At 54.4% G+C, this 27,555-nt stretch overlaps 1 protein-coding gene and 1 long non-coding RNA gene across 4 annotated transcripts; one reads left to right on the forward strand and one right to left on the reverse strand.

The window, feature by feature from the left end:
* Nucleotides 1-493: 493 nt before the first annotated feature.
* On the reverse strand, nucleotides 494-12,828 carry LOC107499364. 2 transcript variants are annotated; one of them, XR_001594239.2, is made up of 5 exons: nucleotides 12,757-12,828; nucleotides 6,689-6,881; nucleotides 2,405-2,562; nucleotides 2,155-2,272; nucleotides 494-1,392 (listed from the first exon to the last, which is right to left on the reverse strand). It is a non-coding gene; the product is annotated as an uncharacterized LOC107499364 (long non-coding RNA). The 2 variants fall into 2 exon arrangements; XR_004950552.1 differs by lacking the exon at nucleotides 12,757-12,828 and having other exon boundaries at nucleotides 6,689-7,938.
* A 38-nt stretch (nucleotides 12,829-12,866) lies between these two features.
* Nucleotides 12,867-27,446, forward strand: CLDN14 (claudin 14). Of its 2 annotated transcripts, none has more exons than XM_016123468.2 (2): nucleotides 12,867-12,979; nucleotides 26,354-27,446. In XM_016123468.2, exon 2 carries the CDS (start codon nucleotides 26,401-26,403, stop codon nucleotides 27,118-27,120), a length of 720 nt encoding a protein of 239 aa, XP_015978954.1. In that variant the 5' UTR covers nucleotides 12,867-12,979; nucleotides 26,354-26,400; the 3' UTR covers nucleotides 27,121-27,446. The 2 variants fall into 2 exon arrangements, with proteins under 2 accessions (XP_015978954.1, XP_036075537.1); XM_036219644.1 differs by lacking the exon at nucleotides 12,867-12,979 and adding an exon at nucleotides 13,067-13,435.
* Nucleotides 27,447-27,555: the final 109 nt, after the last annotated feature.

Genomic DNA, 27,555 nt, shown 5'->3' on the forward strand with positions numbered 1-27,555 from the left:
AATATCCTGAACAACTCAAACCTTGATGAGTAATTCTCTGCAGGAACTCAGGCCGGTAAAGCAAAATGGCTGCATTTGTGCATGTTTTAAGTGAAAATGTACTGAGTCTTCCCGGGCCCTGGGGTGTGCTGTGGGAGCAGAAGCAGATAGGTCGTCGTCTTGGCCTTCAAAAAGCTGAAAGCCTGGCTGGGGAAAAAGAGCTTGTTGGGGAAACGGCAGCGAATTGGAGAGGCGGCGAGCGGTGAGGGACGGAGGACCTGCCACCACAGCCTCGCTCTCAGGGCTGGGACCAGAAAGACGGCAGGGAACCCCGTTTCGGGGAACAAGCACAGACGGAGCCCCACTGCGTGCTGACACACTGATCCAAGGGGACAGAGCAGCACTGTGAGGAGAGGGGAGGGCGGGCTGGGGAGGGCAGGGCGGGGGGGGGGGGGGGGGGGGGGGGGGCAGGGAGGGCGCTCGAACCAGGGCGGGAACCGCTTCCCTAGCAGGATGGTGCACCATATAAAACGGGAAGGGGTGTTGAACTTTTTGGTAGAGTTGAGTCTTGATGAAATAGGTAAAGGGCTAAATGGATCTCTTCCTAGGAACAGAATATTAAGAGAACGGCTTCTTCTGGAAAAGAAGGGAAAGTCGTCGCGGAGGGCGGGTGCGCTGGTTGGAACAGTGTCCTCCCTAGAACCTCAGAATGCGGCCTTATTTGCAAACAGGGCCATTGCAGATGTGATTAGCAGACCTCAGGTGAGGTCACACTGGAGCAAGGGCGACTTTTAACCCCCTTGGACTGGTGTCCTTACAGAAAGAGGAGGCCAGCCACGCAGACGCAGAAGGATGATGACAGAAACAGAGATCGGGGTGGTGTGCCTGCCACACAAGGAACGCGAAGGATAGCGGGCAACCCCCCGAAGATGGGGGAGAAGCTCGGGCTGATTTCTTCCTCTGAGCCCCCACGGGGGACCAACCCTACCAACACCTTGGTTTGGGACTTTTAGGGGGGAACCTGATGATAACTTAATTTCCAACCTTCAGACCCCAGAACCGTGAGAGAATGAACTTCTGTGGTCGTAAGCCCCGGGGTGTGTGGCGGGAATGGCACAACAGGAGCCCCAGGAAACTAAAGCGGGGGGCTTGAGGAAGAGAAGAAGGTGAGGACAGGTGTTGGGAGCGAGGGGTGGCGGGGGCCTGGCAGAGTCCGCTGGGGCGGGGCTGGAGCCCCAGGGAGCCGCGCGCGCACTGTGTCTCCCTCCAGCGGTGTCCACAGAGGACAAGGGACGAAGTCCTCCTGCGAGGAGGTGGCGGACGCAGCAGACGCTCACTGCGCATCCTCCGAGTCGCCTCTGACGTGCTCCCCGGATCCCGCAGCGGCTCTGCGCCTCGCAAAGGCTTCTGGGCCTCCTCGGGAAGTCAAAGAATTTTGCGGTTATTAATGATCATTAAGAGCAGGCCTTCTTTTCCCATGCAGGTATTGGGTTGATTCAAGGAGAAAATGCCATGCCCACATTCTCCCCACTAAATTATATAGCCCTGGACTTCTGTAAATTCAGAATTGGAGAGGCTGAAGACAGAAGGGCCCCACTCCCATGAAAACTCTAAAGGCTAGTTTCCCTGAGTTTCGGGGTTCTCTGGACTCCCCACACCAGTGTGTGTTACGTGGCTTACTTCTCTTCATTTTCTTCTAAAGGCTTGCCGCAACTTAGGTCATCTCTGTCGCCCCCTCCCTCAGTGAAATGCCCTAAAAGCGACCACGCAAAGGCTGGTCGCGTCAAGGCCACTCGTGCGTGGGCACCGAGACTGTGCAAATCGGGACAAAGGAGCCTCATCCCGGTGGATGGGCTGTAAGAGTCATCCCTGTCTGGGTGGCTGAATTACAAACAGGGTCCCTGCCGTGTGAGCCGCTTCGAAGAGAAGGACCCGATTCCCCACCTCCCCCTCAAGGATAGAGGGGATGAGGCTGGGCCGCCGAGCCCTGGCTGGCTTTCGGCCCCACAGGTCCTCGTTTGCACAGGCCGACACTGCACACGGACACAGAAGCCCGGGCCCAATCCAGAACCGAGGTTCCTTTGCCTCCTCTCTTTGCTGGAGCCGAAGGACCCCGCGCCAGGGCTGCCCGATGCTGGGTGGGGCAGGGGGAGAGAGCCTTGCTACCCGCCTCACCCGCTTCCACGATGACAGGTCCCAGCGCACACTCACGGCAGGCTGGACCAGCCCAGACGCACGTCTCCGTCCCGAGACCGAGACCGGACGCCTCTGGTTTCACGCGGGTTCTCCTGGTCTGCAACAGCGAAATCCAGACATGAGAAGCAAGATCAGATTCCAGGCGGAAGAAAAGCTCAACCTCTAACCCTCTGGGACCAGGCAAAAGGCGGTCTTATTATTATTATTCATATTATTATTACTACTTTACTTTTTTCTTCTCTCTGCGTTCACACTCCTCCTGGCTCGCAAAGGCATCGCCCTCTCCCTGTCACCAACGTCACTCTGTGCTGTCACGACCGGCGGCTGAGGCTGAAGACTGACCGCCACGGAGAACCATCGCTTTCGCCCATTTCCTCCGAAAAGACCCTGAAAGCAGCAAAGGAAATTAAACCACAGCCCTCGCGAGGCGACCCAGCGCTCACGCCCCTGGAATAACGCCCAAGCGGCGGGCAGCAGACCTGGAGCCCGGCTCATAACTCAGCCCTGGGGGTGGGGGAGTGGGGGAGGGGGGGTGGATAACGCAGGTGTCTCAAGGCAGTCGGGACCCTGGTGGCAGCAGATAAGGTGACAGATGTGACCGGCCAGGGGCAACAACGTCTCAGTTATGCTGCTGCAGCGTTGAAATGAGGAGTGATTTCTCTGGCTCCTTCCAGCTTTCCTGGGCTGAGGTCAGGCCTTCGAGGCGATCTGTGCGAACCCTTTGAAGGTCGGCATTTTCACAGCCCGTGCTGGGCCTGCTTGAGTTTGCCGAAAGATAAGAGTTATTGGAGATAGAAAGATCAATGGACAGGAAGGGAAAATAAAACAGACATGGAGCTGCTTCCTGCTGAAGAGCAAAGAAAACCTGTGTTTCCGGCTGCTATTTCCCTTCCTTCTCGCCTGGGCGGGAGGGAGTCTTGGGCGAAAAGGGAGCATTCGCTCCTCGGGCTCCGGAAGGCGGAGCAGGGGACACTGTGCCCTGCATTCCCACCGGGCTCCAAACCTGCAGGAATCTGCCCTAGGAGAAAGGCTCCCGAGCCCGCTCAGACTGGGCTCCCTCCTCCGGAAGCCTCGACTTCTGCGATGCGGGCATTTCGGCCTCCCGGGGCTGCCCTACCGTGTACCCCAAAGCGGGTGATTTCAGACAAGAGACGTTTATCTTCTCACAGAACTGGAGGCGGAAAGTCGGCGATGGAGCTGTCGGCAGGGCGGCGATCTCTGCAGCTCCGGGAGGGAGCCCCGCCTTGCCGCCTCCAGCTTCCGGTCACTGCCAGGGGGCCCTGGCCTCCAGGGGCTGCGGCAGCATCTCTGTCTCTGCCTCCACGCGGCCTCCCCTCTGCCTCCTCTCCGTCACGTTGGATTAAGGCCTGTCCATCTGGCCTCGTTCTACCTTAGTCACTCTTTAAAGCTCCCATGTCCGCCGACAGTCACATTCCACGGTGCTGGGGGTTAGGAATCGGGGGAGTACAGTTCAGCCCATAACTGCCAGCCTTCCGCGCCAAGGCGCTGAGACCCCAGACTCACTTCCACCGTTCAGGGGTGCGGGGGCCACCAAGCTTCTTCTGTTCTCTTCCTCGTGAGTCCGTCTCCCACAGTAGCAGAGGGGACTTTAATTTGTCGTTAATATTATCTGCATCCTCTCTGGTTGAAACAATCACCTTTGATTGAAACAGTCTCCATTAGGGAGATAGTCCCTGGTAAGGTTCAACGCTCATCGGTGCCGTTTCTCTCCTCCCCTCCTCATGTCCAAGATGGCAGCTGATGCCCAGGGAGGCTCGGGGTCCCCACGGGGAGAGGACAGTCTCCTGACCTTGTCCAGTCCCTGCACTGGCCTCTTCTGTGCTAGCCCTGGTGAGTGTGCCGACAGGGGTCCACTCAGGGACGTGTGGGTTAGGTCTGCCTTTTGGGAATCCATGCAATGCCCCTGCTAAAGGCAAGGGACAGCGGGCCTAGCCTTGGGGGCTTTCACGTGTGACCATGCCACCACGGAGCACCCAATCCGAGGTCCGGTGAGATGCCCACTCCATCCCTGGCCCAGGTGGGCTCCTTGCAGCCATCGGCTCCCTGTCGGACTCTGGGCTGCGTGCCGTGCCCACTCTGGGGACATGCGCGGATCCCCAGATCCCCTTCATGCGGCAGAGTCATGAAGACACGTGGGAATCCTAACTAAGCTCATCCATCCCACCCTCCTGCAACCATTTGCGCTCCCCAATACCCAGACGCCCCCATGTTGAGATAGGATCATCTCCTCCAAGGATTCTAAACAGGGAACAGAATAAAACTCCATTTTCCCTGGAGTCCTTCCCAGGACATTCAATTTGGGGTGACTGGGGGAAACGTATGTGACCACTGGCTCCCCCACCCACCCCCGCCGCCCTCAGCCTCCCTCATCCTCCGCCACCAGGGCAGGGAGAACTACGCTTGCCTCATTCCTCATGGCAGAAGTTTGTGTGCAATGTCCCCAAGTTTCCTGGGTTATAAGAACCTCAGAGATCAAATCTCCAGGCCTGGATCTTTACACGGTAATAGGAACTAAAAGAATGAAAATCATCTCTTGCCAATACCTGGCTTTATCCAATAGAGGTTTTATGCTGAAAACATAAAACCTATCTTGGCTACCAGAAGCCAAAAACCTAATTTTTCCTGGTATTTCTCCCCAATGCCCGACCTCCCAGGGCAGCCAGAAGGGCAGCCCTCTTTCCTTACCCCCAACTCAGCCCGGGCATTTGGGGGGACCTCGCTGATCTGCAGGCTGACCCTGAGACCAGGAGGATGGGGACACAGGCCCCTTCTCAGACCCTCTTACCGGCTGCTTGCTCTAAGGCCGCCCTCATTTTCCCTTGAGCCCAGGAGAATCTCAGTCTCTACTCAGGTGGCAGAAAATCAAACCAAACCAAACCAACCAAACGAACAAAAAAAAAAACTGGCTCAACAAGTCTTCTTTCAAGATCAGTTCTGTCCTACGCTTGGACCTCAACTCCTAAGCTAAGCGCCAAGAATGTGGCCAACTTCTTGGTCCTAACATGGCCATATCTCCACACCTACACAGCTCCCGGCCAGCAAGGGGCTGTGTGTTTCCTGTGGCTGCCACAGTAAATCACCACAAAGGAGGAGCCCTAAAACAGCAGGACTTTATTCTCAAGCAGCGAGCAGCACTGGAGGCCAGAAGTTCAAAGTCAAGGTGTCAATAGGGCCATCCCCACTCCCTCAGAAGGCTCTCCCTTGCCTCCCCCGGCCTCTGGTGGCTGCCCGCTCCTCCACCTTCCTCTCTACAGGACCTTCTCTCCAACGAGTCCCTTCTCCTCTTATCAGGACACCACCCATTAGAGGAGGTAGGACCCACCCTGATCTAGTTAATCATCTTAACTCAAAGAGCCTGTTTCCAAACAGAGGGCACATTCTGAGGTTCTGGGTGGGCATGGATTTTGGGGGGACACCATTCAGCCCACACCGCAGGAACCCGTGGGTTAATTCCGAATCCCGATAGCGTTTACTTCCCAGGTAAAACCTCACGCGCGGAGCGGGTGCTGGGGAAGAGAATGAGGCCTCCTCGGCCCCCAGCCCAGAACGCACCACATTTATTTATAAGTCCTACATGTTTTCACAACCACCTTCCAGAAGCCTGCAGCGCCTGCTCTGGACTCGCCCACACGCCCCCGTGCTGAAACAGCCCCCCCACCCCTGTCCCCCTGATCTTCTATGACTCTTTGCTTGTTTGTGTATGTCCCTTCTTGTTCCAAAAAGGATTTCAGGCAGATGGTTTTTATTACCTGGCTCAGCGGACACAGCAAGGTCCTGGAGCTCAGACAGTCTTCTCCACAGACATGAATGTCTGGGAAACCAACATGAAAAAAAACCCCAAGCGCTTGGAAATTCAGAGGGCGGTGTCAGGTTTGACATCGGGCTCCTTGCTTGTTTTTGGCGACTCACCGAAACGCGGCCCCTTCCTGGCGGTTCTGCCCTCACAGGCTCTGCGTGCTCTGTCTTATTTTCGCATTAACCTCATTATGAAGGAGGCCTCTGGCTGAGAAGGGAGACTCTGGCTCGTTAAGAGCTGCCAGTAGAGATCGAAGGGCCTGGTTTTAGGGCATGAACCATCAAGGTATCCGGAGGCCTCTGGTTTGTGGACCGGAAGTGTACCCTGCAGTCCACACGACATGAATCGGTTTGCTAGAGTAAGGGCTCAGGGAAGCCACTAACCAGCATTTCATCCTGAGAACGCTGAAGGCCAGGCAGCCTCCTAACTTAACGCGATGGAAAGAAAGATCTTCCTCTGGCTCCAAGTTATTCTCCTTTTACCTTATTTTCAGAGAATTGGAGAGATTTGGCTTTGCTGCTGTCCAAAGTCATTTCAAGAATGAATGTGTATGTGTGTGTGTGTGTGTGTGTGTGTGTGTGCGCGTGCATGCATCCTTGCGCATGCCTGTGCACACGTGTTAACATGCGTGTGTGAAGGGGACAGGGACAGGAAGCGGAGGGGGAGGGGAGGCCGCAAACGATGCTCCACACTCACCAACCCGAGTATCCACAGACGTCTCCTCCTGTCGGTGAAAGGCTTGATGGTAGCTGAGCGTGTCCCAGGAGCCTCTGACTTACTCATCCACATACCACCTGCCCTGTGGCAACCAAGGTATTCCGAAGGTGTTTCAGTCTAGGACCCAGCGAAGTTATCCTGGTCCCCCAGCTGTAATGGACATAAGCCCGGACTGGAAGAGGAGAAAAGACTTTAGGGAAATCGTGCTTGAGACCCACGCTTGTTCCTTTAGCGGATCTCGACTGAGTGCTCAGTGCCTGCCTGCAAAGCTCTACCCTGAACCAGCTCGAGGGGAGGCTGGCAGCTCCGGGCTGGCGGCCTGTGGAGGAGAGAATGCGGGGCTTGGGCTGGAGGCCTAGGGTGAGGCCCAGACCTTTCTATGACGAGCTGCAAGGACTGGACAAGATGCCTAGAGATAACAGCAGTTGCCTCACCGAGCATCTGGTCAAATAACAGCTTGTATAAAAGCACTTAGTGCATTATAAGGCGGGAGGCACCCGGAGGTGTGACTTCCTGTGCATTAAGGGGGTAGCAATTAGCAGAGGCCCAGAACGGTAGGTGGATGACCTGGCCGTCCTATCCTGCTCACCAGGTCCTGCCTCTTCACGTGACACCTGGGGGGGACCTGACCACAGTGTGCCCTTAAGGAAAGAGGAGCTTATTGCAGGAAGATCACCTCCTGCTAGGCTAGGACGTAGATTTGGCATTTGGCTCTCAGAATTAGCTAAAATAGAAATCAGAGGAAAGCGTCATTGCTATCTGAGAACACTTATTCCAATGAAATTACTCCTTATGAGTAAAATTCATGGACTGCTAAAGACCATCCTGCGTGGGGCGGCCCAGCTCAGAGTGACTAATGCAAGGCTAACATGTTCTCTCTCGCGCGTGTGTGTGCGTGCACGTGTGTGTGCATGCGTGTTCTATTGCGTTAAAATACACGTAATGTAAGACCTACCATCTTAACCATCTTCGAGCGCACAGTTCGATGGCATTCGGCACGTTCACACGGCGGTGACGCCATCGCCACCATCCATCTCCGGAACGTTTGCGTCGTCCCACACTGAAACTCCGCACCCATTAAATGCCAACCCCCAGTCCCGTTCCCTCAGCCCCCGGCACCACCATTCTCTCTCCCGTCTCTCTGAATCTGACGACTCCGGGCATCTTTTATATGTAGCATCCTATAATACTCGAGTCTTGAGATTGGCTTATTTCACATAATGTCTTCGAGGCTCTAGCGTGTGTCAGAACTTCATTCCTTTTGAAGGCTGAATAATATTCTATTGTATGTAGATACATGTTGCTTATCTAGTCATCCATCAATGGACATTTGGGTTATTTCCACCCTTTGGCTTTTGTGAATAGTGCTGCCAAGAACATGGTGTATCTGTCTGAGTTCCCGCTTTCAATTCTTTTGATCTCTTTCATTTTAAGGCATAAATTTTTGGCTGTCCCTTATCAAATGATCCCTGGGCACTTTGGTTGGGAAGTTCCTGGTATCTGTCATCCAAAAGGTTGTCTTCCTGTGTCCAGAGTACAAAAAAAAAATCAATGAGCAAATACAAGATCATGCCAAAATACCTGCTGCTGAGACTGTTGTCGGCTAAATGGTGGGCACCAGAAGAGTAAGCATGAAGTCACATCTCACAAACACGCTGTTTGAATGTCGCAAGCTTCCCGTTCCATGCCGACTGACCGGCATTAGCCAACACAGTTATGTCCTGGCAGTGCCAAAGGGCTCAGTCTGAACGAGGATATACCTGGCCTTTAATTTATTTCCTCGCAGGTCTTCCCTGTTAAACACATTTTGCCATCAACTGACATTTCTATCCATTATTTGAACATGTTCTCACTCAGGAAAATTCTATCTGACTCTCTATCATGAAGCACAACCCTAGCCATTTATGAAGGATTATTTCAAGAAACAGAAAGAGACACAGGGGAGACCAACAGGCTGTGTGGTTTCCAGACAGTACCTTGGTTTGTATTTCTTGTCACTTTGTTGTCACTTGTCTCTGTGTGAGAGGGTGTCCCATGGCACCCAAAGGGGCGGCTTCAGAAAACAAAACGAAGCATAAAATCGGAAGGCATCTTGCTTTTGCTTTGTGTGTGGACGTGAACTTGTCTGCTGTAATTTCTGATACAGTATTGTTCGCCCTTGATTTAATCTATCTTCAAGTATCCCCGGATACAGGTTAACAGATGAGAAGTTGACAGATAGGATTTTTCTGATCCTAATGAAAATCAGTCTTCCTCCACATAAGAGAAATAGTAGCAAGTGACTGGTGAGCCACAGATATCACTAGCTGTTATTGGGGGTTGAATTGTGTCCCCCAAAAAGAGAGGCTCAAGTCCTGATCCCTGGTACCCATGGATGCGACCTTCCTTGGACATAGGGTCTTGGCAGATGTAGTCAAGTTAAGATGAAGTCATTAGTGGGGTACCTAATCCAATACGACTGGTGTCCTTAGAAGAGGAAAATGCCGTGGGAAGAGAGACACACAGGGAAAACCCCACATGACGACAAGGACAGAGGTTGGAGCGACGCAGCGGTAAGCCAAGGAACGCCAGGGACTGGCGGCCACCGCCGGAAGCTGGAAGAGGCAAGAAAGAATTTTATTTGGTGTCTCAGAGGGAGGAGGGGGCCTGCTGGCACCTCGGTCTCAGACTTCTGGCCTCCGGATCTGTGAGACAGCAACTCTCTGTTGTCTGCAGCCACAGGCTTGTGCTACAAGGTTACAGCAGCCCCAGGAAACCGACACGCCAGCCAAGTGTTAAGGCTACTTACACTTGGTGAAAAGGCACTAATCCTCTAAGTCTGACGTTGAGATTCATTATGTCAAAAAGTGTGATCCCGAACCCCAAACTATGAGGCTCTGGAATCCAGGCTCTAACGGACATTCATGTGTAAATGATCAGAGTCTCACCTCCACCTGCCTCACTTGTCTTTGGGGCCCTGCCAGGAGATTCTCCTAAAGAAAGTATCTTTTTTCCAAAGCAGCCCCAGGGCCCCCATTCTAAATCCAGACCGCAGGAGAGCCTGGGTGGTGGTCTGGCTCGCCCCCAACTCCCTGCCCCCACCTCCACTGGTGGGTCAGCAGGTCCTGAGTGCTCCCCGGGGAGCCGAGACTGCCCATCCCTGCCCTGTCCCGCCTCAGCTCAGTGCAGGTTGAGGATGGCTTTGAGTCTGGCTGTTTCTTTGTCAAAAGTGGACTGCTCCTGGCTTCTCATCCCACCTAAGCTGACAGTAGGCCCGAAAAAGGGGTCTCCTCCACCAAGATGGTCCTTCCTCGGATAACGCCATCATCAATGCCTGGCCCCCAAAAGGTCCCCAGCCCCCACACCAGCATCTTAGTGTCCTGGCACCCAAGGCAGCCCTCTCCACGATGGGGTGACAAAAGCTCTCCCTCTGTGATGGGCGCCACCCATCAACTAATTGAATGACATCCTTTCCAAACCCTGAGCTCACTGTCCTTCTAACTAGAGATGGGGGCTCCCTCCCCAAGGCTGACCTGTGTCCCCAGGAGGCAGAGAAGAATCCCTGTCCCCTTCACTGCATGGCTCCAAAGAGGCCTCAGACAGGGCAGCTGCCCGGAGCTTTGCCCTCTGGACCACTAGACCTCACTGGACACAGACCCCGCCACCCCAGCCAAAAGTCCAGGAACCCTCCGAGGCCCAGCCAGGCGATTCCTGCGAAGACAGATCCACGGTTCGAAAGCGAGAGATGCATCTGTGCTAACGAACGGTGCAGCCGGTGGGCCAGGAGCTGCAAAGCGATCGGCCCTCTGCATGGTCCCCGGCACGCCGCGGAGACGGAGCAGGCCTGCGGCGGGAACAGTTCCACCTGGCAGTGCGGACCAGGCGACAGCTGATGTCGAGCCGTGGGGCCGGAGCAGGGCGTCAGGGAGGGCTCGCAGCCACCAGCTCCTTTCAGAGGCGTGACGGGTATAGCGACACTGAGGCCGGTCGGCCTAGATTCAAATCCTGCCTCTAGCGCTAGCACTTGCTGTAGACGGCCTCGGGCAGGCTGCAGGGAGCTCAGAGTCCACCAGCTGCAGACTCGAGCTCCCTGCTTGTGTGTCGCTCAAATCAAAAGGAACCCAAAGCAGGAACCCGAAGCACAGGCCCACTGCACACGTAAGCACCCTTTAGTTAGGTTGTTCATTCCACAAACTTTTACCAACCACCTTATGTGTCAGACCCTAGCTGGGTTCCATGAGGAATCAGAAAATGAGTGAAGCCCTAATGACCAGTTGAGATCAGACTAAAGGTGATCTGTTCACCCGTCATCCATTCGTCCATCCGTCCCTCTATCCATCCATCCGTCTGTCCATCTATCCTTGCGTCCATCATCTAATCTGAAATATCTACCTGCTTCCGTCATATCCAGAAGGACAGAGGCCACCCTAACTCAATGAAATGATTTTAGGGCTGTTAGGAAAATGCTCATGACCCTTCTCTTCCAAATCCTCTTTTACCCCCTAACTGGTGTTGGAAATTTCACTATTAAATCTTTATCCCTTAGACTTAAAAACACTCCTGAGAGGGATAAAGTGTTAAGCCATTATGAGTCATTTACACCTTAGAGTTTAAAAGCAGATCCACGGGGAGACTTTGATGGGAAGAGCAAGGACGAGGGTCTGGGGCGAGAGAGAAGGACCGAAGGCCCCAAGCTTAACCTCCCACCTTGGTATGGCTGGCTCTGGGTGCCTGAGACCCCACACTCCTCAGGGCGGCCTTCGTATCTACCCTGCTCGCCAAGCACCCTGTTGCTGGAGTCCAATAAATACTTGAGGAATGAAGAATGAATTGATACCTTTGACTTCCATTGAGTCACACCGCGTCCCTGTGACTTTGCCCTCTGGCCCAGAAAATGTCCTTTTGTCCCTTGGGAGACATAGGCCTGGGCCGCGGGCCCGGTTCACGCCCCAGCCCTGTGCAGGCATGCGGCCTTCCAGATAAAATCAGGACGAATAAAGGTTTAACGGGAAGTCTGCGAAACAACACTACATCCACTTCACTCACTGTTAAATGAAGCATTCCTAAAAATGTAATCTTTTAAAAACAATTTAGGATTTGCATTTTCTCTCTTTGCGGGTTTTTTTTTTTTAAGAAAACACAGTGAGTGCTAAGAAATCAAAGGTAGTTATTAATTAAATGTATGACTGATAGCCAAATTACCCCAATGGCAAAATTACAAAAATTATCCCAAAAGAATTCCCAGCATAAAATTATAGATAGTGTGGGTGCATTTTACCACACGTGATATTTACTACCTAGAAGAGGTTGATCTGGGCCTATGAATGACCCTGAACCAAAGGCGATCTTGTTTATGACGGTTACTTTCAGAGAAGAGACCAAAAAAAAAAAAAAAAAATGATGCAGTGTAGACTTGGGTTGTGGATCAATCGTCAATAATATTTAACAGACACTCTGAACTCCTGCTCTAAGCGCCCGGCACTGCCCCCCCCCCCCCCCCCCCACCCCCCCCCGCCCCCCCCCACACTCCTCCTCCCTGCCATCGCCGCCCACCGCCAGCGACACGGGGGCGCGCTCCGGTCCCCACCAGGGGCTGTTCGCCCACCCAGCGGTTCCTTCCCCGGGTCTTTTTCTAAGCACCAACGCGCGCCACGCAGGCGGATGAGCGCCGCAGACCGAGCCCAGAAGCGCGCGTTTCTGTCCTCTGGGCGCCTCCACCGAACCGCGGAGACGGGAGACCGCGCGCTTGGGGTCAGATCCCGGCTGTCGCAATTCTGGCCCCCGGAAAGGCGGGTAGCCTTCCCGCAGGGTCCGGAGGCCTTCCTGGCCAGGCCCCGTTCCCCCGCCACCCTTGGGTGCCATCCTAACTTTCAGAAGGACCATCCCCAGCCCGGCTGGACTCTCAGGGCAAACCTCTCGTGTCTTGAGAAAGCCACCTTCCCTACCACGTCTCATCTCCAACTCGGAGAAAATTGTCCCTCGCTCCACAAGGTGCCCACGGGCCACCCAGTCCGCACTGCGGACAGACTGCACCACCGTGGCCAAAGAAATAAACACAGCAGCTGTACCTTGATCGCCACTCCCTGGCCTGGGTCCAGGGCCCGTGGCGGCTGCAGGATGAAAACTGTGAAGTCGTCAACGTGACGAAGTCCAGAGCAGTGTGGGGACACCCGCCCGGCGACCGGCTCGGAGGAGCGCGGTGGTCAGGGCGGCAGCAGTGCTGCCGGGGGCCCATCGGCGTCGCAGGGATTGAGCGGTTGGCGCGGAGGCCATGAACCGGGACCCAGAAAAGTGAGTGGCATGGCCGGGGGGACGCGGGGCAAGCCACAGGGCCCGGCTGGGCGGGCACCGCTTTCTCCTGCCAGCCCCGGACAGTCGCCGGAGGGTGTCTTAGGGAGGAAATGACTCTGAGGCGGTGTCTCGGGCATTTTTCCAAAGTGCAGAAACGACATTTCCGGTTGGTCCCGCATGTCTGCTTTGGCCCAGCTGCCTGGTATCAAGCGCAGGGCAGTTAACCATCTCCCCAAATGACACGTGTGCCACACACGGTAATTGTCGAGACTCTTCTCTCAACTACTCGGGCCCCGGGCCCTGGCACTCCCAGTCAGTGGGAGAGGGAAGACGGGCGGGCGGCCGCTCTCCTGCAGAGCCCTGGCCCGGAGCCGGCCGGGCCCGGCCAGGTTCCGGAGCAGCCCTGCTGGCTGGCGAGGGACCCATGAGGCCGATGGAACGCGGCCACCTCTGAGAGTGAGTCTGGGGCGAGGCTACGAGCCGGGAGGGTTTGCACTTGTCGGTCATTTGTCCCAGGGCTGTGAGGCCCCCGCATTTCACCGGTCAGGTCTGTGTGTGGCCATCGCCTCCTGCTCTGCAGAAAGGGAGCTGGCGGCTGGGCCTGAGGGGTCCTGGGGGGACCCCGAACGGCGGAGAGTGGAGACGGCCGGGGTCCTAAGGAGACCGGAAGGACGAGAAGCCGGTTCCTGAGTGTTCTGAGTGTGTGCGCAGGGCCCTGTCCCCGCTGGCCGCGCCTGGGTCTGGGAGCCGGGACGGAACCTGCTGTGTGCTGTGAGACCCGGTCAGCCTGGGGGCTCATCGCAGTGGTCACTGCCCTTTCTGTGCGCCCTGAGCGGTCATAGCTTCCACCCTCGGGAGCCTTGTCCTCCCTTTCAACCCACACCTGTCCCCTACAATGTGCGCGCGCGCACACACACACACGCGCGCACACACACTCTGGCAGGGCAGAAGTGCGGCAGAGTTATAGATCTCTCTTAATGAGAGCAAGAAAGGGCACCAAACTGGGGAAATTTCATGCCATCTGATACGCAAGTTAATCCTTCAGCTACCTTGAGTTCCATGTCCCCAACAGCTGCCATGGTCGTCCCAGGATGGGCGGGAGGACCAAGGTCTGTCTGGAGGGCCGCGGGCAAAGGAGAAAGGATTAGTACCCTGAGCGGTGCCCAGACCTCGGAGCCCCCTGGAGCGCTGGGGACCCGTGCTCTGGGCGGCACATTCCCGCCGGATTTCATTCCTGCAATTTTTAAGGCCCCAAATCTCTTAATCACTAGGTTTAGCTTTGAAGTCTTGGAAAGCGGAGGACAGCCTCACTGTCATGCTCTCCCGGCATCTCAGCTCTGCATCTGGGCCCAGCCCTGCGCCTGGGTCGGCCTCGGTGGAGCCAGGAACTGGTTTATCTGCACCGATGATAAAACGTCAGTAGCACGCACCTTGCATTTGCTCGGTGCCCTTCCTTCCAGGACTCACAGGTTTTTACACCTATTATCTCAGCATCTTCTAGACGGCTCTGGGAAGCAGCTGTTAGGATGTGGATAGCCAGGTGAGTCACATAAGGCTGAGCCGTTTGCCCCAGATTAGTCAGGCTTGAAGCTGGCCTTTGTTCTTCTCAGGCCCCATCTGCTTTGCAAAAATCTCTTAAGCTTCCTGGGTTTCACTTACCCATCTCTGCAATGGGATCCATGCTTCTTAGGTATCTGCAGAGACATCTGTAAAAAGGAACAAACAGATCCTTCTTTGGGCACCATAAAGATATTACTACAAATATTTCCTGTTTTCCGGTTAGTTTTTTTTAATAAGATCGGTAAAATGGAATGTTGCTTAAAAAAAAAGTGCCTGCTTATATGTGAGAATGTCTTCCATTACACAGAATAAGAAATCTAAAAGGCCATTTTTTTCAAGGCTTCTTCCAATGTCTTTTTAAAAATGCAGATGGTCAGTCTTACAAGCTGAGGAGTGGTTCTTGGCATTTTTCAACTCAAGCACGCCTCCTGCGGCTGATGATCATAGTCCTCACTCGGCCGGGAGTGCTCACCGTGCTGGCAGGACAGGCGGCTGCCTCAGGCTTCACGCTGGGCGGCCACTTGCTGGGAGGGCACCCGGGGCTTGTGCTAAGAGAGCCTCCGCCCGTGGGTGGGACTCTGAGAAAGGAAAGAAGGAAGAAGCTGGAACTCATTCAGCTCGTCCCTGTCACTCCCTAGGGCTGGGGACCCTGCCAGAGGGTAGGCAGGCTGTGAGCAGAGTCCCCTAAGCAGAAAAGCAAGCCACCCAGAGGCAGCTGCACGCTCGTGAACTTGGATGTGTGCACAAACACATACCCACGCGCCCTCGGCTTCGCTGGAACAGGACAGCCAGCGGTGCAAACTGAGACGCGGAACACTGGGTCCGTTTCCACTGGGGGCCACTCTGGGCCACAGGACGCCAGCAACGGCTCTGTTTTCAAAAGGCTCCTCCTCTGCAGAAATTCACAGAGCTATCTAGGCCACCCTTACATGGAGAAAAAAGTAAACCTAAGAAACCAGATTTTTTATTCTGCAAACACTGCAAAAGCATCTCCTGTTCCTTTCAGCACTCAAACCAGATGTCCTCACCAGTTTAAGGGAGGAAATGTCCTAACATTGGGTTCCCGGGTCTGCCCATAACAGGCGGGGCAGGCTTCATAGGCCGGCAACCTGCATGGTCCCCCGGGACCTCTGCCGTCTCGTCTCTAATCTCATACCTCGCACGATTCTCACCTTCTTAAATGTTTTGGAAACACATACATCGAAGCACCCCTGGCCTGCCCCGCAGGACCGGCCAATCGTGTTCTTACCGCTTGTCAGGGCCGAGGAGTTCGGCTTTCAAGGGCAACACAAATGCCCTGAGGGAAGACTTCTTGGCCAAGGTGAACACATGAGGCAGGCCGAGCGTCCAAGAGGGGCTGAGCTCCCGGGAAGAGGATTTGGGTGGTAAGAACAGGCTCGTGTGGGGCGGGGCGCACCAGAAGGATGGGCCCAGAAGGGCGGTGAGTGGGAAAACGCCTCTGTCTAGACGCTTGGCCGTCAAAGCAGAAGCGAGAGGGTGGGTGAGGGCGCAGGGCCAGGGTGCCTGAACAGGGCTGGGACTCAGCACAGGACCTGTGGGTGAAGAGGAGGATCTGCAGCAGAGGCCGCTGAGAGCGGAGGCTTCTGGGTAGATCAGATAACACTCAGGGACAGTGGGGAGACCAGACTGGGCACAGCTGTCCCCATCTTGAGGGCCCCAGAGTCAACAGTCGGAGCCAGCAAGCGGCACAGATCCTTGTGCTGTGACGCTTTTGAAGGTCCTGGTAGGACCTTTACAAGTCACATCCATCAGGACGGTGGTTCTCACCTGGCCGCACGTTCAAATCACCTGGGAGCGAGGTTCCCAGGTGCCTGGGGGCAGCGGGGTCTTTTTAAAGCTCCCCAAGGATGCCAACACCTCGGGCGGGTGGAGAGCCCCTGGATTCGGGCCACGTGGCTGCAATGTGCAGAGTTGGGGCGGCAGGCGGTGGAAACCAGGGCGGAACGGCTCCCCCCACGCACACGCGGGAACCCCCTCCCCACAGACGCTCGCCCACAACTGTGCGTGAAGGGGGAGAAGGAGAAAAGCAAAGAAGCGAATCCCTAGCCTGTTTGCCCTTCGCGTGGCAGTCCTGCGAAGAACGGACGCGGAGGGCAGGACTAGGAGCTGGCCGGGGCCGCGCACGCTCCTCTTCCCGGGCGCGTTTCCCCTCCCCGCCTCTCGCCTTCGCAGGCGCAGATCAGGCCGACGACGAGCAGACCGCAGACCGGCCTCTCGGAGAGCGGGCGAAACGACCCGGCGGTTAACCGCTCCACGGGTCCACAGGCGACGTCCTCCCCAGCGGTCCTCCCCAGCGGTCCTCCAGCCGCTCCTCCCCCGCCTCGTCTCCCACCCTGCTCGGCGGCCCCCCCCCTTCCCCTAGTCTCTCTCCGTCGCTGGCCGTCGCCCACCACGGCCACACGGGACTCGTCCCCGGCTCCAGGCGCCGTCCCTCGTCCTCCCCGCTCGCTCCTCCGCGTCCTCGCCTCCTGCTTCCGGCCCGCCGCCTGCCCTGCCGCTCCCTCCCCCGTGGACACGCTCACCTGCCCGGCCTCTCTTGCCTTCATCATTTTCTCTCGGACGAATCCCCGCCGAGCTCAGCCCAGACCTCGTCCACCCAGCGACGGCGCCGCAGAAGGCTGACCGGCGGCCAACCCTCTGCTCTGCCGCATGGTCACGTGCTGCTGGCTGTGTCTTCATCTGGTCGCAGGTGTCATTCTCCTGGGTGACCAGGGTGCCCCTTCTCGCTCCAATCACATCCCCCATCTTCCTCCTCAACGTGGCGTCTTGCTCCCTAGTCCCTGAGAAAACTGGGTCAATCCGAGAACATCCCCAGGCTTCCTGCACTGGCGCCCATCCTGTTCTAGAACGAAGCTCCGGTGCCCTGTCCGAGCTGGCCTCTCCGGGTGCACCCCAGGATTCAAGTCCAAGCCCTCGGCCTCTCTCCGTCCCCACCCATGTTTCTCTCTTTACTGGGTCATCTCCGAAAGCGCACAGACGCGCTTCGGTGTCTCTCACGGTCAAAGCGACAGCAAAACAAAGTAAAACGAAACAAAGATCTCCCCGTGGCCACGCACCCCACATGTGGAGGTTCTTGACTGTTCTGCTTTGGGTTTCGGTTGCTGCTCTTGTTCCCTGGCCTGGTCGGTTGTCCTGCCTTGGATCCTTCGGCAACCGAGCGAAGCCTGTGCGCCTCTTCTCCGAACGATGCTTTTAAGTATATAAAAATAACACACGGGATTGGAAAGGAAGCCAATTGCGTTGAAATGCAACTATCGAAGTATCGTGAAACCATCCTACTCATGGCAATTTGTGTGCTTCTCTGTTAATGCATCGCGTTAACATGACCTAGCCGGGCTCTTATACCTCCCGTGACCTTGAAATCGCGACGATGGCGAGTGGTCTTTCCGGGTATCTGGCAGACCTGTAGTGCAAACAGTCAGTGATTTCCATCGGTAGTAGAGTCGTGGGCACAGGTCATGTTGCTGTTGGTGGCAGCTCCTGTTCATGAGACAAGGAAATGCTCATTTTCAGTGAGAGGCTGATGAAATAAAACATGCAACTTTTTTTTTTCCATCTAGTTGATAGATATCCTAAATTCTATGGGCCTTGGGCCCCAGATTAAGACTTCCAATCCTACAACTGTTGCCTCACTTCCTGGTTCCCCCTGATGGTCTACGTCCTTGAAAGGATTCTCTGGGCTCATTTCCCGTACCTCTGCACCGATTCTCTCTTGGACCCATTCCATCATTCCAGTGAAACCCTGCTTATCAAGGTCTCCAATTTCCCTCGTGTTGCTAAACCCAACGCTCATTCCTCAGTGCCCAGGTTACCTGACTTACCTGACGCCTTGACGGTGAATCTCACTCTCTCTCTGACTTGGAACTCTGTCCTCACCGCTCGCTCTCTGGGGGGCTTCCTCTCTCCCCCTCCGCTTTGCCCCATCTCCGAGGCTGGAGGGTGCCTGGGGTCAGCCATCCGGCTCCTGCCCTGCATTTCCTAGGGGCTTTCACCCAGTCGTAGGGCTTTCGATGCCATCTCTGTACTGCTGAGCCCTAAGCGGACGTCTCTCCTTCAGTCCAACCTGAACTCTGCACCTAGACACCCACCCGTGGTGGCCCCAGCTGGGCGGTGAGAGCCGACGCAAACTCAACACGTCCAAAACGGAAGTCTTTTCTGCCCTTCGCCGTCCAAACCCAAACCCTCCCACTTCCCACTGTCTGCGCCCTCTCAATCAATGGCAACTCGGTTCTTCCAGTTGCCCAAGACAGCGACCTTGGAGCGTGAACAACGCCCGTCTCTCACACCCCACAGCTAAACCATCGGCAATCACTGCCAGCCCCACTTCAAAACGTCTCTAGACACTGATCTCTGCTCAGTGCCCACCTCTGTCACAGCCCGCGTCTCTTACCCGGACGATCTCGGGAGTGTATTTGGCCTGCCTGAGCCAGCCGAGCTGTGACCTTGGACAAGTTATTTAATCTCTCTAAGCCTCAGTCTCCCCACTTGTAAACGAGGACACCACCACTCACGCTGTAGATTTGCTGAAGGATTAAATACATTAATGCCGATGGAAGCATTTAGCACGTGTTTGGCATTTCGTAAACACTCGGCAAATTTAGCTGCGCCTGTTTTTACTCTAATCATTCATAGTAACAGCTTCTATGCACCTCGGCGCGAAAGGCTACTTTTACAGATAGCGAGCAATAGACATCATTTTTAGCTGTGTTTTATTCAGCATTAGTGAATCTCGGTCTTTGTGTTTTTCATTTGACACACTTTTAGTCCCTGCAATAATCTCCCAGTTTGATGCTCAAAGTAAATGATTTCTACAGTCTCGCCAAATTTGCAGAATAGTTGTCTTATTCATGGAGGTTTCCAGTGCAGCTGTGACAAGTGTCCTGTTGCTTGTGTTCGTTTGTTTTGATCTAAGTCCCACAGGGAGGTTCCACTGAGCTCTGCTGGATTTCCAAGGGAAAGCCTGGCCAGCTGTCTGAGTCACTTTATCCAAGCCTGGCCTGCACCCCAAATTTGGGTTTTTATGGTCTATGAAACCAAGACCTGTTGATTTAGGAAAACCAGACATGCAGCCTGCAAAGGTCAGCCATGTCTCTGGGTGCAGCCCAGCCAATCACATACAGACTGGTGAACTGAGCCCCCAAACTCTTCAGGGGATCAATGGATTTGTAGGCATTTCCAATCTGGAGAAGCTGAGTCATTCGATCACCACGTGGGTTGCTTGTTGTAGCTGGCACTTGCTCTTGAGTTCTCACAGGTACAGAGGGCCTTCCAGATTCTTCCTTCTTCATGTCCTCTAGCCTCTCTCTAAGTTTCGTCTTCCATACTTGGGGACATGAAGCGAGCCACAGCCTTGTCGTTTTCCATGACGGATGTGAAGCCATCAGGCCGTGCTCGACGTCCGTTCTGGAGGGCACCAGACCTGAGGGCTTTTTTTCCCTACAACTCCCTGTGTGCTATCATTCAGCCGGTCCCTGGTATTGCTTTCATAGAGCTGCCGAAACAAAGTACCACGAACCAGGGGGCTTAAGGCAACAAAAATGTATCGCCTCACAGTTCTGGAGGCCAGAAGTCCAAAAATCAAGGTGTTGGCAGGGGTGGTTCCTTCTGGAGTCTCCGAGGGACGCTCTGTCCCAGGCCTCTCTCCCAGCTCCCAATGTCGCTGGCGATCTTTGGTGTGCCTTGGCTTGTGGATGCATCACTCCGGTTTCTGCCTCTGTGATCGGATGGCGTCCTCGCCGTTTCTCTGTGTCTTCACGTGGCTGTCTTCTTAGAAAACATCAGTCTTGGTGGATTAGGGCCCTCCCTACTCCAGTATGACCCCATCTTAACTAGTGGCATTGGCAGTGACCCTGCTTCCAAATGGCCACATTCCGAGACACTAAGAGCTAGGATTTCGACCTGTTTTCTTTAGAGGACACGATTCAACTCGTAACAGCTCTCACGTAAAGCTTTCTCAAAGAACACTTTAACTATTACTCGTGTAATTATCATTTAACACTTTGGAAAATATCCTTAGAACCTGTGGGCTTGTTTGTTTATTTGTTTTACTTTTCAAATATTTCTCTTGTATAGCAGGTTTTTAATTACCTGTACCTTGAAAAATGAAAAATTAACAACACAGCGAATCTACACAACTGTCATGTCAGGGGAGGTGGCTATGTAAAGGCATGAATGTGTTTTATTAAATGAAATCCAGTCATTTCATTTTAAAATGTTGATCTACTGCCTTTTTAATGGAGCCTAATGAAATCTGGTGGGTTGAAATTAGAGAGGTAACGTCTCCTGGGAAATGGTCAAGAATTTTTATGGTTGTGGTAACTCAGCTTGTAGTTGTCACTAAATCAATAGTTTGCTCCATCTCGCGGAATTGAAAATGGCTTCTGCACGCATTGAACCACACACCATGATTTTCATTCGCAATAACATGGCTTTCCCCCCGAATCAGTTATTGTTATAAAAAAAATAGATTTTTCTTCACTTGTCCAAAAAAGAGGGCAAAGTTTTACTCTATAAATTGTCGTTTATATATATATATATATATATATATATATATATATATATATATATGATTTGGGCCAGGTATTTCACATTTTGTTTTTCCTGAATAACACCAGCAAGCCCTGTCATGTGAGTAATAATTAGTTATATAATTATCCTGTCTCTGCCTGTCGCAGAAAGACTGCAGTTCTTCTGCATATGTAGATGGCATAGAAGTCCTCATACATTTAAAATACAGACTCCTGTCAGTCTGAAAAATAAACCAAAGAAAGTTACAAAAAGCTTGGGATATTAATGAAGAAAACTTCATTTTTACAGCCAAAAGACCCACAGTACAACCCATCCTAAATGATTATGAAATGTTTTTTCCCGAGGTGTTACTTGATCACGTTCTCATAATTCATATATACTGGTATGGGAAGATGTACATAATAGTACCTCCAGAGAAACTTCTAGAAAAGAGACCCGTTTACTTTGTTAAGAAACACAGTATCCATCATGCATGTACGAATTACTAGCTGGAGTCAGCTCATTCTGATGTAACAAAAAGTCATTTTCGTTTCTCTTGCTGGGTAGTTTTGCTAATTTATCTCACTTAGATGCATCCAGATCTCCCTTGAGTTTATTCTTAGTTCTCAATTTCAAGCATGTACGAAATATCTAAAAAATAATGAAGAGGCAGTCTGTTCGGGGTGACAGAGAGGACACGGAGCTGTATGAATCAGATAGTTTCCTAAACTGCTGAACGCCAAGGCCGAGGCAACTCCGCATTCCTGCCGGGTCCGAGGGCCACGCTCCTTTCACTGCGGCCCTTGTTCTTCCGGGGAAGCCCTAGGAAATGAAATTTTAAGCTGTCACCACGATGGCTCCGACACCACGTCAGAGCCCTTGGGGCAGACGTGCGTAGTGAGCTGTTCCCAAATGGCGTTAAATCCACTCCGACTTCGGGCAGTCAAACGCTGAAGCGAGGCTCACGTGGCCAAATCATCCAACTCTTCACCCGGACCAGAGGGCCCAGGGGGTTCTGGGCAAAGCAACTTCCAACACATCCGGCCTGTGCCTACTTCATGGGTGACATGTACTGTGCTCCTGTCCCACGTCTGGCACTCCCCTCAGCGGTGCGGGCGGGAAAGGGCCGAGAAGCCATGCGTGTCCGGAGGAAAGTTCGAGGGACACTGGACAGTAGAAAAGCAGGAGCAGGGGCTGGGCAAACAATGCCTCTGTCCCTTGTCCTGGCCAGGCTGTCACCATTGGCCACTGCTGTTGAAACGATGCCTGATTTAGAGCTGACACAGCTGGGGTCCAGGCGGGCTGGGAGGCGGGCATGATGGAGGGAGCTATACCACGCGCTGGAGGGTCCTGCCTTTTGGTGTTTTGGGCTTTTTTTTTTTTAAATTCTTTTTGTTTTTAAAAAATCGTAGCTCACAGACGACAAAAGGAGGAGATAACATAGAAGTTTCTATGGAAAACAACCCTTGCCTTTCAGGTCTGGTGCTCATAAAACTCGATCTGGCTTAGGGGGGCCAACAGCAGCCCCCCGGGTTTTCGCAGCCGGCCTTTGCAGGATGTCACGGTACCTCACAGCCCGCGGGCTTGCTGAGCCTCTGCCGGTGCTTAATCAGACCTCACTCCCCCTCCCGGAAATCGAATTGTCTTTTTTTTTTTTTTTTTAATTTAATTAAATTTTTGGAAACCTTATGTCACCATTGCCACGTTAAATGTTCAAAGACCTTACATCCTCTAAGTCCATTTGCCAAAGTGGTTTGACTTCGAGTTGTTCCCAAAAACAGTGGGGGGGAGGACAACTCCAGCCAAATAAGTTTAGAAACGCCATACAAGAGACTTTTCTGGGAGAGTCACATGGCACGTTTGCATTTAAGTCCTAGTTGCCAGTCCTTCTCGAACCTACCTGGCTTTACGCCCTCCGCACAGGACATCTGGCAAACACAGCATCCCAAGAAGCAGTCGCTGGGACGGTCCGCCCTAAACCCTGCTCGAGCACACCAGGAAGCCCCACACTGCCCACCCAGATGGTGCTCTGGGGGCTTTGTGAACCCAAATGCAAGACCCGACACTTATTCCTGTGTCATTACATCAGCCCCACCCACCTCGCCTGCGAGGTCTTCTTGGAACCGGATTCTTAGAACCGTATTTGTCTTGGACTGACATCTCTCCAGCAAACGCCTCCGCAAGCACACGCACACGTCTGCAGGAAGGGGGTTGCCTGCAGGTGAAGCCACGCCCCCAGCACGGCCAGCGGAGCCCGACACGTACCACTCCTCCTGGAGGACCACGCTCGGGGATGAGTGTTATGTGCTTCCCAAGGGGATGCATTCATCAAAGTTGTTTTTCCATCGAATGGCCCCAAAGTGAAAAGTAGTCGCTGGGAAGTTGAATTATGACCTAATGCCAGTAGCAGCTGCTGGTAACTCTCGGGTGGGGGTGGGGGAAGGGGGGTAGCTAGTGTCTGGGAGTCAGGGGCTCATTAACACTCAGTTCTTAAATTAGCAAATCCTCCTAGCACACTTTTAAAAATAGCAACCTAATGGTTTCTAAAATTAGCAGTCATTGCTCTCCATAAATATTTAGACCTCCAGTAAACTTCTGGTCCACTTTCCTAGACTAACAGGGTCAAGCGGGCTTAGCTTTTATGCCGCATTCTTTAGGATCCACGTACTTAACAGTTGACCTTGACAGGCAAAGGCTGGGAGAGGCCTCAGAACGCCCTGGACAGGGACAGCCTGTGTGACCATCTGCCAGGAGGCAACTTCAGGCGGGGCTGGAAGGCTCTCAGGGGCCATTGGGAGAAGCCGGCAGCCTCTGGCTCCCTGGAGGAACGAACCGTCTTGCTTTTCGCCTGAGACAGTCCCGATTTCGATGCTTAGAGTCCCCTATCCTGGGCAACCTCTCCGTCCCCAGTAGAACAGCAGGCCCCCTGGCGGCTGAACCATTGCAGTGGGATAGAGGCCAGCGTGTTGGGGTATCTTCCGGGGGTGGGGGGGGGGAGTCACCTCCCAGAAAACACTGATGATACTATCCTGACCCCCGCATTAACTCCAGACGTACTGAATCGAGAAAGAGAAGTTCGCAGGAGGAAATAAACCGCGGAAAGGACTCTGCAGGCCAGGCATAGAATTTCATCCCCTGCACCCGCTTCTCCCAGTGTAAAACGCGGCGGCCGCAGATGTGGCTTCACTGGGCCATCGTGCGGAACAAGCTCGGCGGCCTACACTGGCGATAGCGCAGCGCCTGGCATCGCTCAGGCCCGATCAATGGGCGCTTTCGGCGTCAGCTCTGCTCAGGCACCCGGCACACGGGGAGCTCGGCTGGCGGAGCTCTGGCCCCACGCGTCCGAGCGGCCTCCTCCGCGGGCACCAGCAACTCCCGCGCAGGGAGAGCTGGACGGCTGGCCTCGCCCTTCCCTGGGGGGCAGACCCTGGGGAGGGGGGCGCATCTCCCCAGCCCGCGCCCAGCGCCTGCGCAGAGTGCACACTTGCTGAGCGGCGGGAAGACTTCCTAAGGGAAGCCGGCATCACCACGGGGCGCACGTGGCCAATCCGCATGGAGTGCTTGTGAGAAACGGGATGCTGAACAAAGAATCACTTCAAACGTCTGCAGAAAAAGCCCTGACCCCACCCCACGACCCCCCACCGAACCACTGCGTGTCCCGTGTGGCTCCACGTGGCTTCGTTGTCGCCTGGTTTCGTTCCTTCCCAGGACAGAGCCGTGCCAGGACATTTAAGCCTTTTGTATGTGTTTTTAAATCCATCTTCTTAAAAAAAAAAAAAAAAAAGACGACGGTGCAGGCTCCCAGTGGACGTGTCGCTTGTCTGTTATTAACCAAATCCTTCACCGCGATTTAGGGGCAGAGTCCTTCACAAGGGGCCCAGCATTAAAGACGAGGCCTGTGGGACCCAGGACAGTTCCCCGCAAGGCCTGCCTTGCCCGGGAGACGCTCTGCAGCCCGAAGTGCAGAACTGTCCTCTGCTCTGAGAGCTGGAAGCGAGTTTTGCCCTCTGAGCTCTTCACCGGTGCTGGATGCTGAAGTGACTCACGTCGGCACAGAGGTTTTCTTTATCTGCTTTCAGAACCAGGAGACGCTTTGGGGCCATGAAGTCCTGTTCCCTCATTTTGAAGAGGAGGAAGCTGAGCCCCAGAGAGCGGCCCCAAGTCACCCAGTGGGTGGGGGCAGGAGAGAGGAGCTAATGGCATCCACTGGGGCATTTCTGCTCTCAATCCCTCCCTGCCTCCCAAGATTTCCTGAGTGTCCCCTAGGTGCCTGGCACGACAAAGGCGCTGGGTCCTTGCTCCCAGAAAGTGTCCTGGATGGTACCACGGTTAGAATTTTTTTGAACCTCTGAAGTGGCTCTGAAAGGCAGCTGTTTGGTGTAAGGAGCTGGTGTGAGGGGAGGCACCCAGCTGGGAGGGGAGACTCAGTGGTGTGTGATCCCGGCTGCAGCACCTGGGGGGCTGGTGACTTCGGTAATTCCTGTCCCCTGGCGACGGTGAACAAGCTCCAAGGTCACATCCAGCTCTGGGATTCTGGAAGACAGCATCAGGCTTGCCCCTGGATGCTAAACCCATCCTATCTGAGCAAGGAGAGAAGTCTCTCAGGTTCAGAAAATGTTTCATTTTGACAGGCAGTCTAAGGGTATTTTCTTTTTTTTTTTTTAGGCAAAGCAACCCTTGGTTGACCTCACAGATTGCAAGGATTTTGTCAATTTATAATCCCGTATTTTGTTTTTTTATGCCGTCATCGCCTGATCGTCCTAGGGGGTCTCCCATCCAAGTACTAACCAGTCCCGACCCTGCTTAGCTTCAAAGATCAAACAGGACCAGGCTTGCTCAGGGTGGCATGGTCATAGATGTAAGAGTATTTTCTAAGTCATAAGCAGCACACACCTGAACACCTGTCAGTCCATTTGTTGATTTAATTGAAGTGATTACCGACAGATGAAGTGAGATTTGAATGCAGCAGAAGCGTTTGAGGGTAGACGCAGATGGGACTTCCCACGCGTGATTGCGTAGCGTTCAGAGATCAGACGTGGGGGTCCGGCGTGCCCTCCGCGGGGTCCCAGGCCAGCCAGACTCCGGCTGTCATGCCTTCCAGGCGTGTCACAGAGGAGCAGCTTGTTTTTTTTTTTTCACCCAGTGAAGTCTCGGAAACTATTCTTGCATGTTAATTATCATACCAACTGCCTATGGAAAAATCGGTTTCAGGGGCAGAAATAAATACACCAAGATAATATTTAACCCATTTCCTTTCCCTCCCCGCCGCCTCGCCGGCTTCATCAGGACTCCTGTGGGCGCCTGAGCGAGCGCGGCGGCCCCCCGGTGCGGCCATGGCCAGCACGGCCGTGCAGCTGCTGGGCTTCCTGCTCAGCTTCCTGGGCCTGGTGGGCACGCTGATCACCACCATCCTGCCGCACTGGCGCAGGACGGCGCACGTGGGCACCAACATCCTGACGGCCGTGTCCTACCTGAAGGGGCTGTGGATGGAGTGCGTGTGGCACAGCACCGGCATCTACCAGTGCCAGATCTACCGCTCGCTGCTGGCGCTGCCGCGCGACCTGCAGGCGGCGCGCGCGCTCATGGTGGTCTCCTGCCTGCTGGCGGGCGCGGCGAGCGCCTGCGCCGTGGTGGGCATGAAGTGCACGCGCTGCGCCAAGGGCTCGCCGGCCAAGCCCGCCTTCGCCGTGCTGGGCGGCGCGCTCTTCATCCTGGCCGGCCTGCTCTGCCTGGTGGCCGTCTCCTGGACCACCAACGACGTGGTGCAGAACTTCTACAACCCGCTGCTGCCCAGCGGCATGAAGTTCGAGATCGGGCAGGCCCTGTACCTCGGCTTCATCTCCTCGTCCCTGTCGCTCATCGGCGGCACCCTGCTCTGCCTGTCCTGCCAGGACGAGGCGCCCTCCAGGCCTTACCAGGCCCACCCCAGGGCTGCCACCAACGCTGCAGCCACTGCGCCCTCCTACCGGCCGCCCGCTGCCTACAAGGACAACCGGGCCCCCTCCGTCACCTCGGCCTCGTACAGCGGATACAGGCTCAACGACTACGTGTGAGTCCCCAGGGCCTGTCCCTCCCTGAGCCCCGAATTGCGCTGGGGCCCAGGACCCCAGCACAGAACTGACTTCTGGGCTGCCTGTGTGCCCAGTGAGACAATGCGAGCCTGAGGCGTGGGCTTGGGACACAGGGGAGGGGGAAACAGGAGGAGAAAAGCTCTGTATACCAAACACTTAAAAAGAAAACACCTTCTGTTTTCGTATTTATTATATGTATTTATGTGGGTGATTTAATAACGGATGAATTAAAAGTGACTCGGGAGTTGAGTGAGCAAGGGTCGTTCGCAGTCCAGGAATAAACCTCGTGGATGTGGTTGTTTATGAAATGGATAGCATTCACTTCTGTTTCCAGACTGTTCTGTGTGCTCAGGGGCCGGTGACACACTCAGACAGTGTCGGGGCTCCACGTTGCACAGCTATGGGGACACTCAGGAA

The sequence above is a fragment of the Rousettus aegyptiacus genome, unplaced genomic scaffold (assembly GCF_014176215.1).
Source record: "Rousettus aegyptiacus isolate mRouAeg1 unplaced genomic scaffold, mRouAeg1.p scaffold_m13_p_4, whole genome shotgun sequence".
Taxonomy (NCBI): domain Eukaryota; kingdom Metazoa; phylum Chordata; class Mammalia; order Chiroptera; family Pteropodidae; genus Rousettus; species Rousettus aegyptiacus.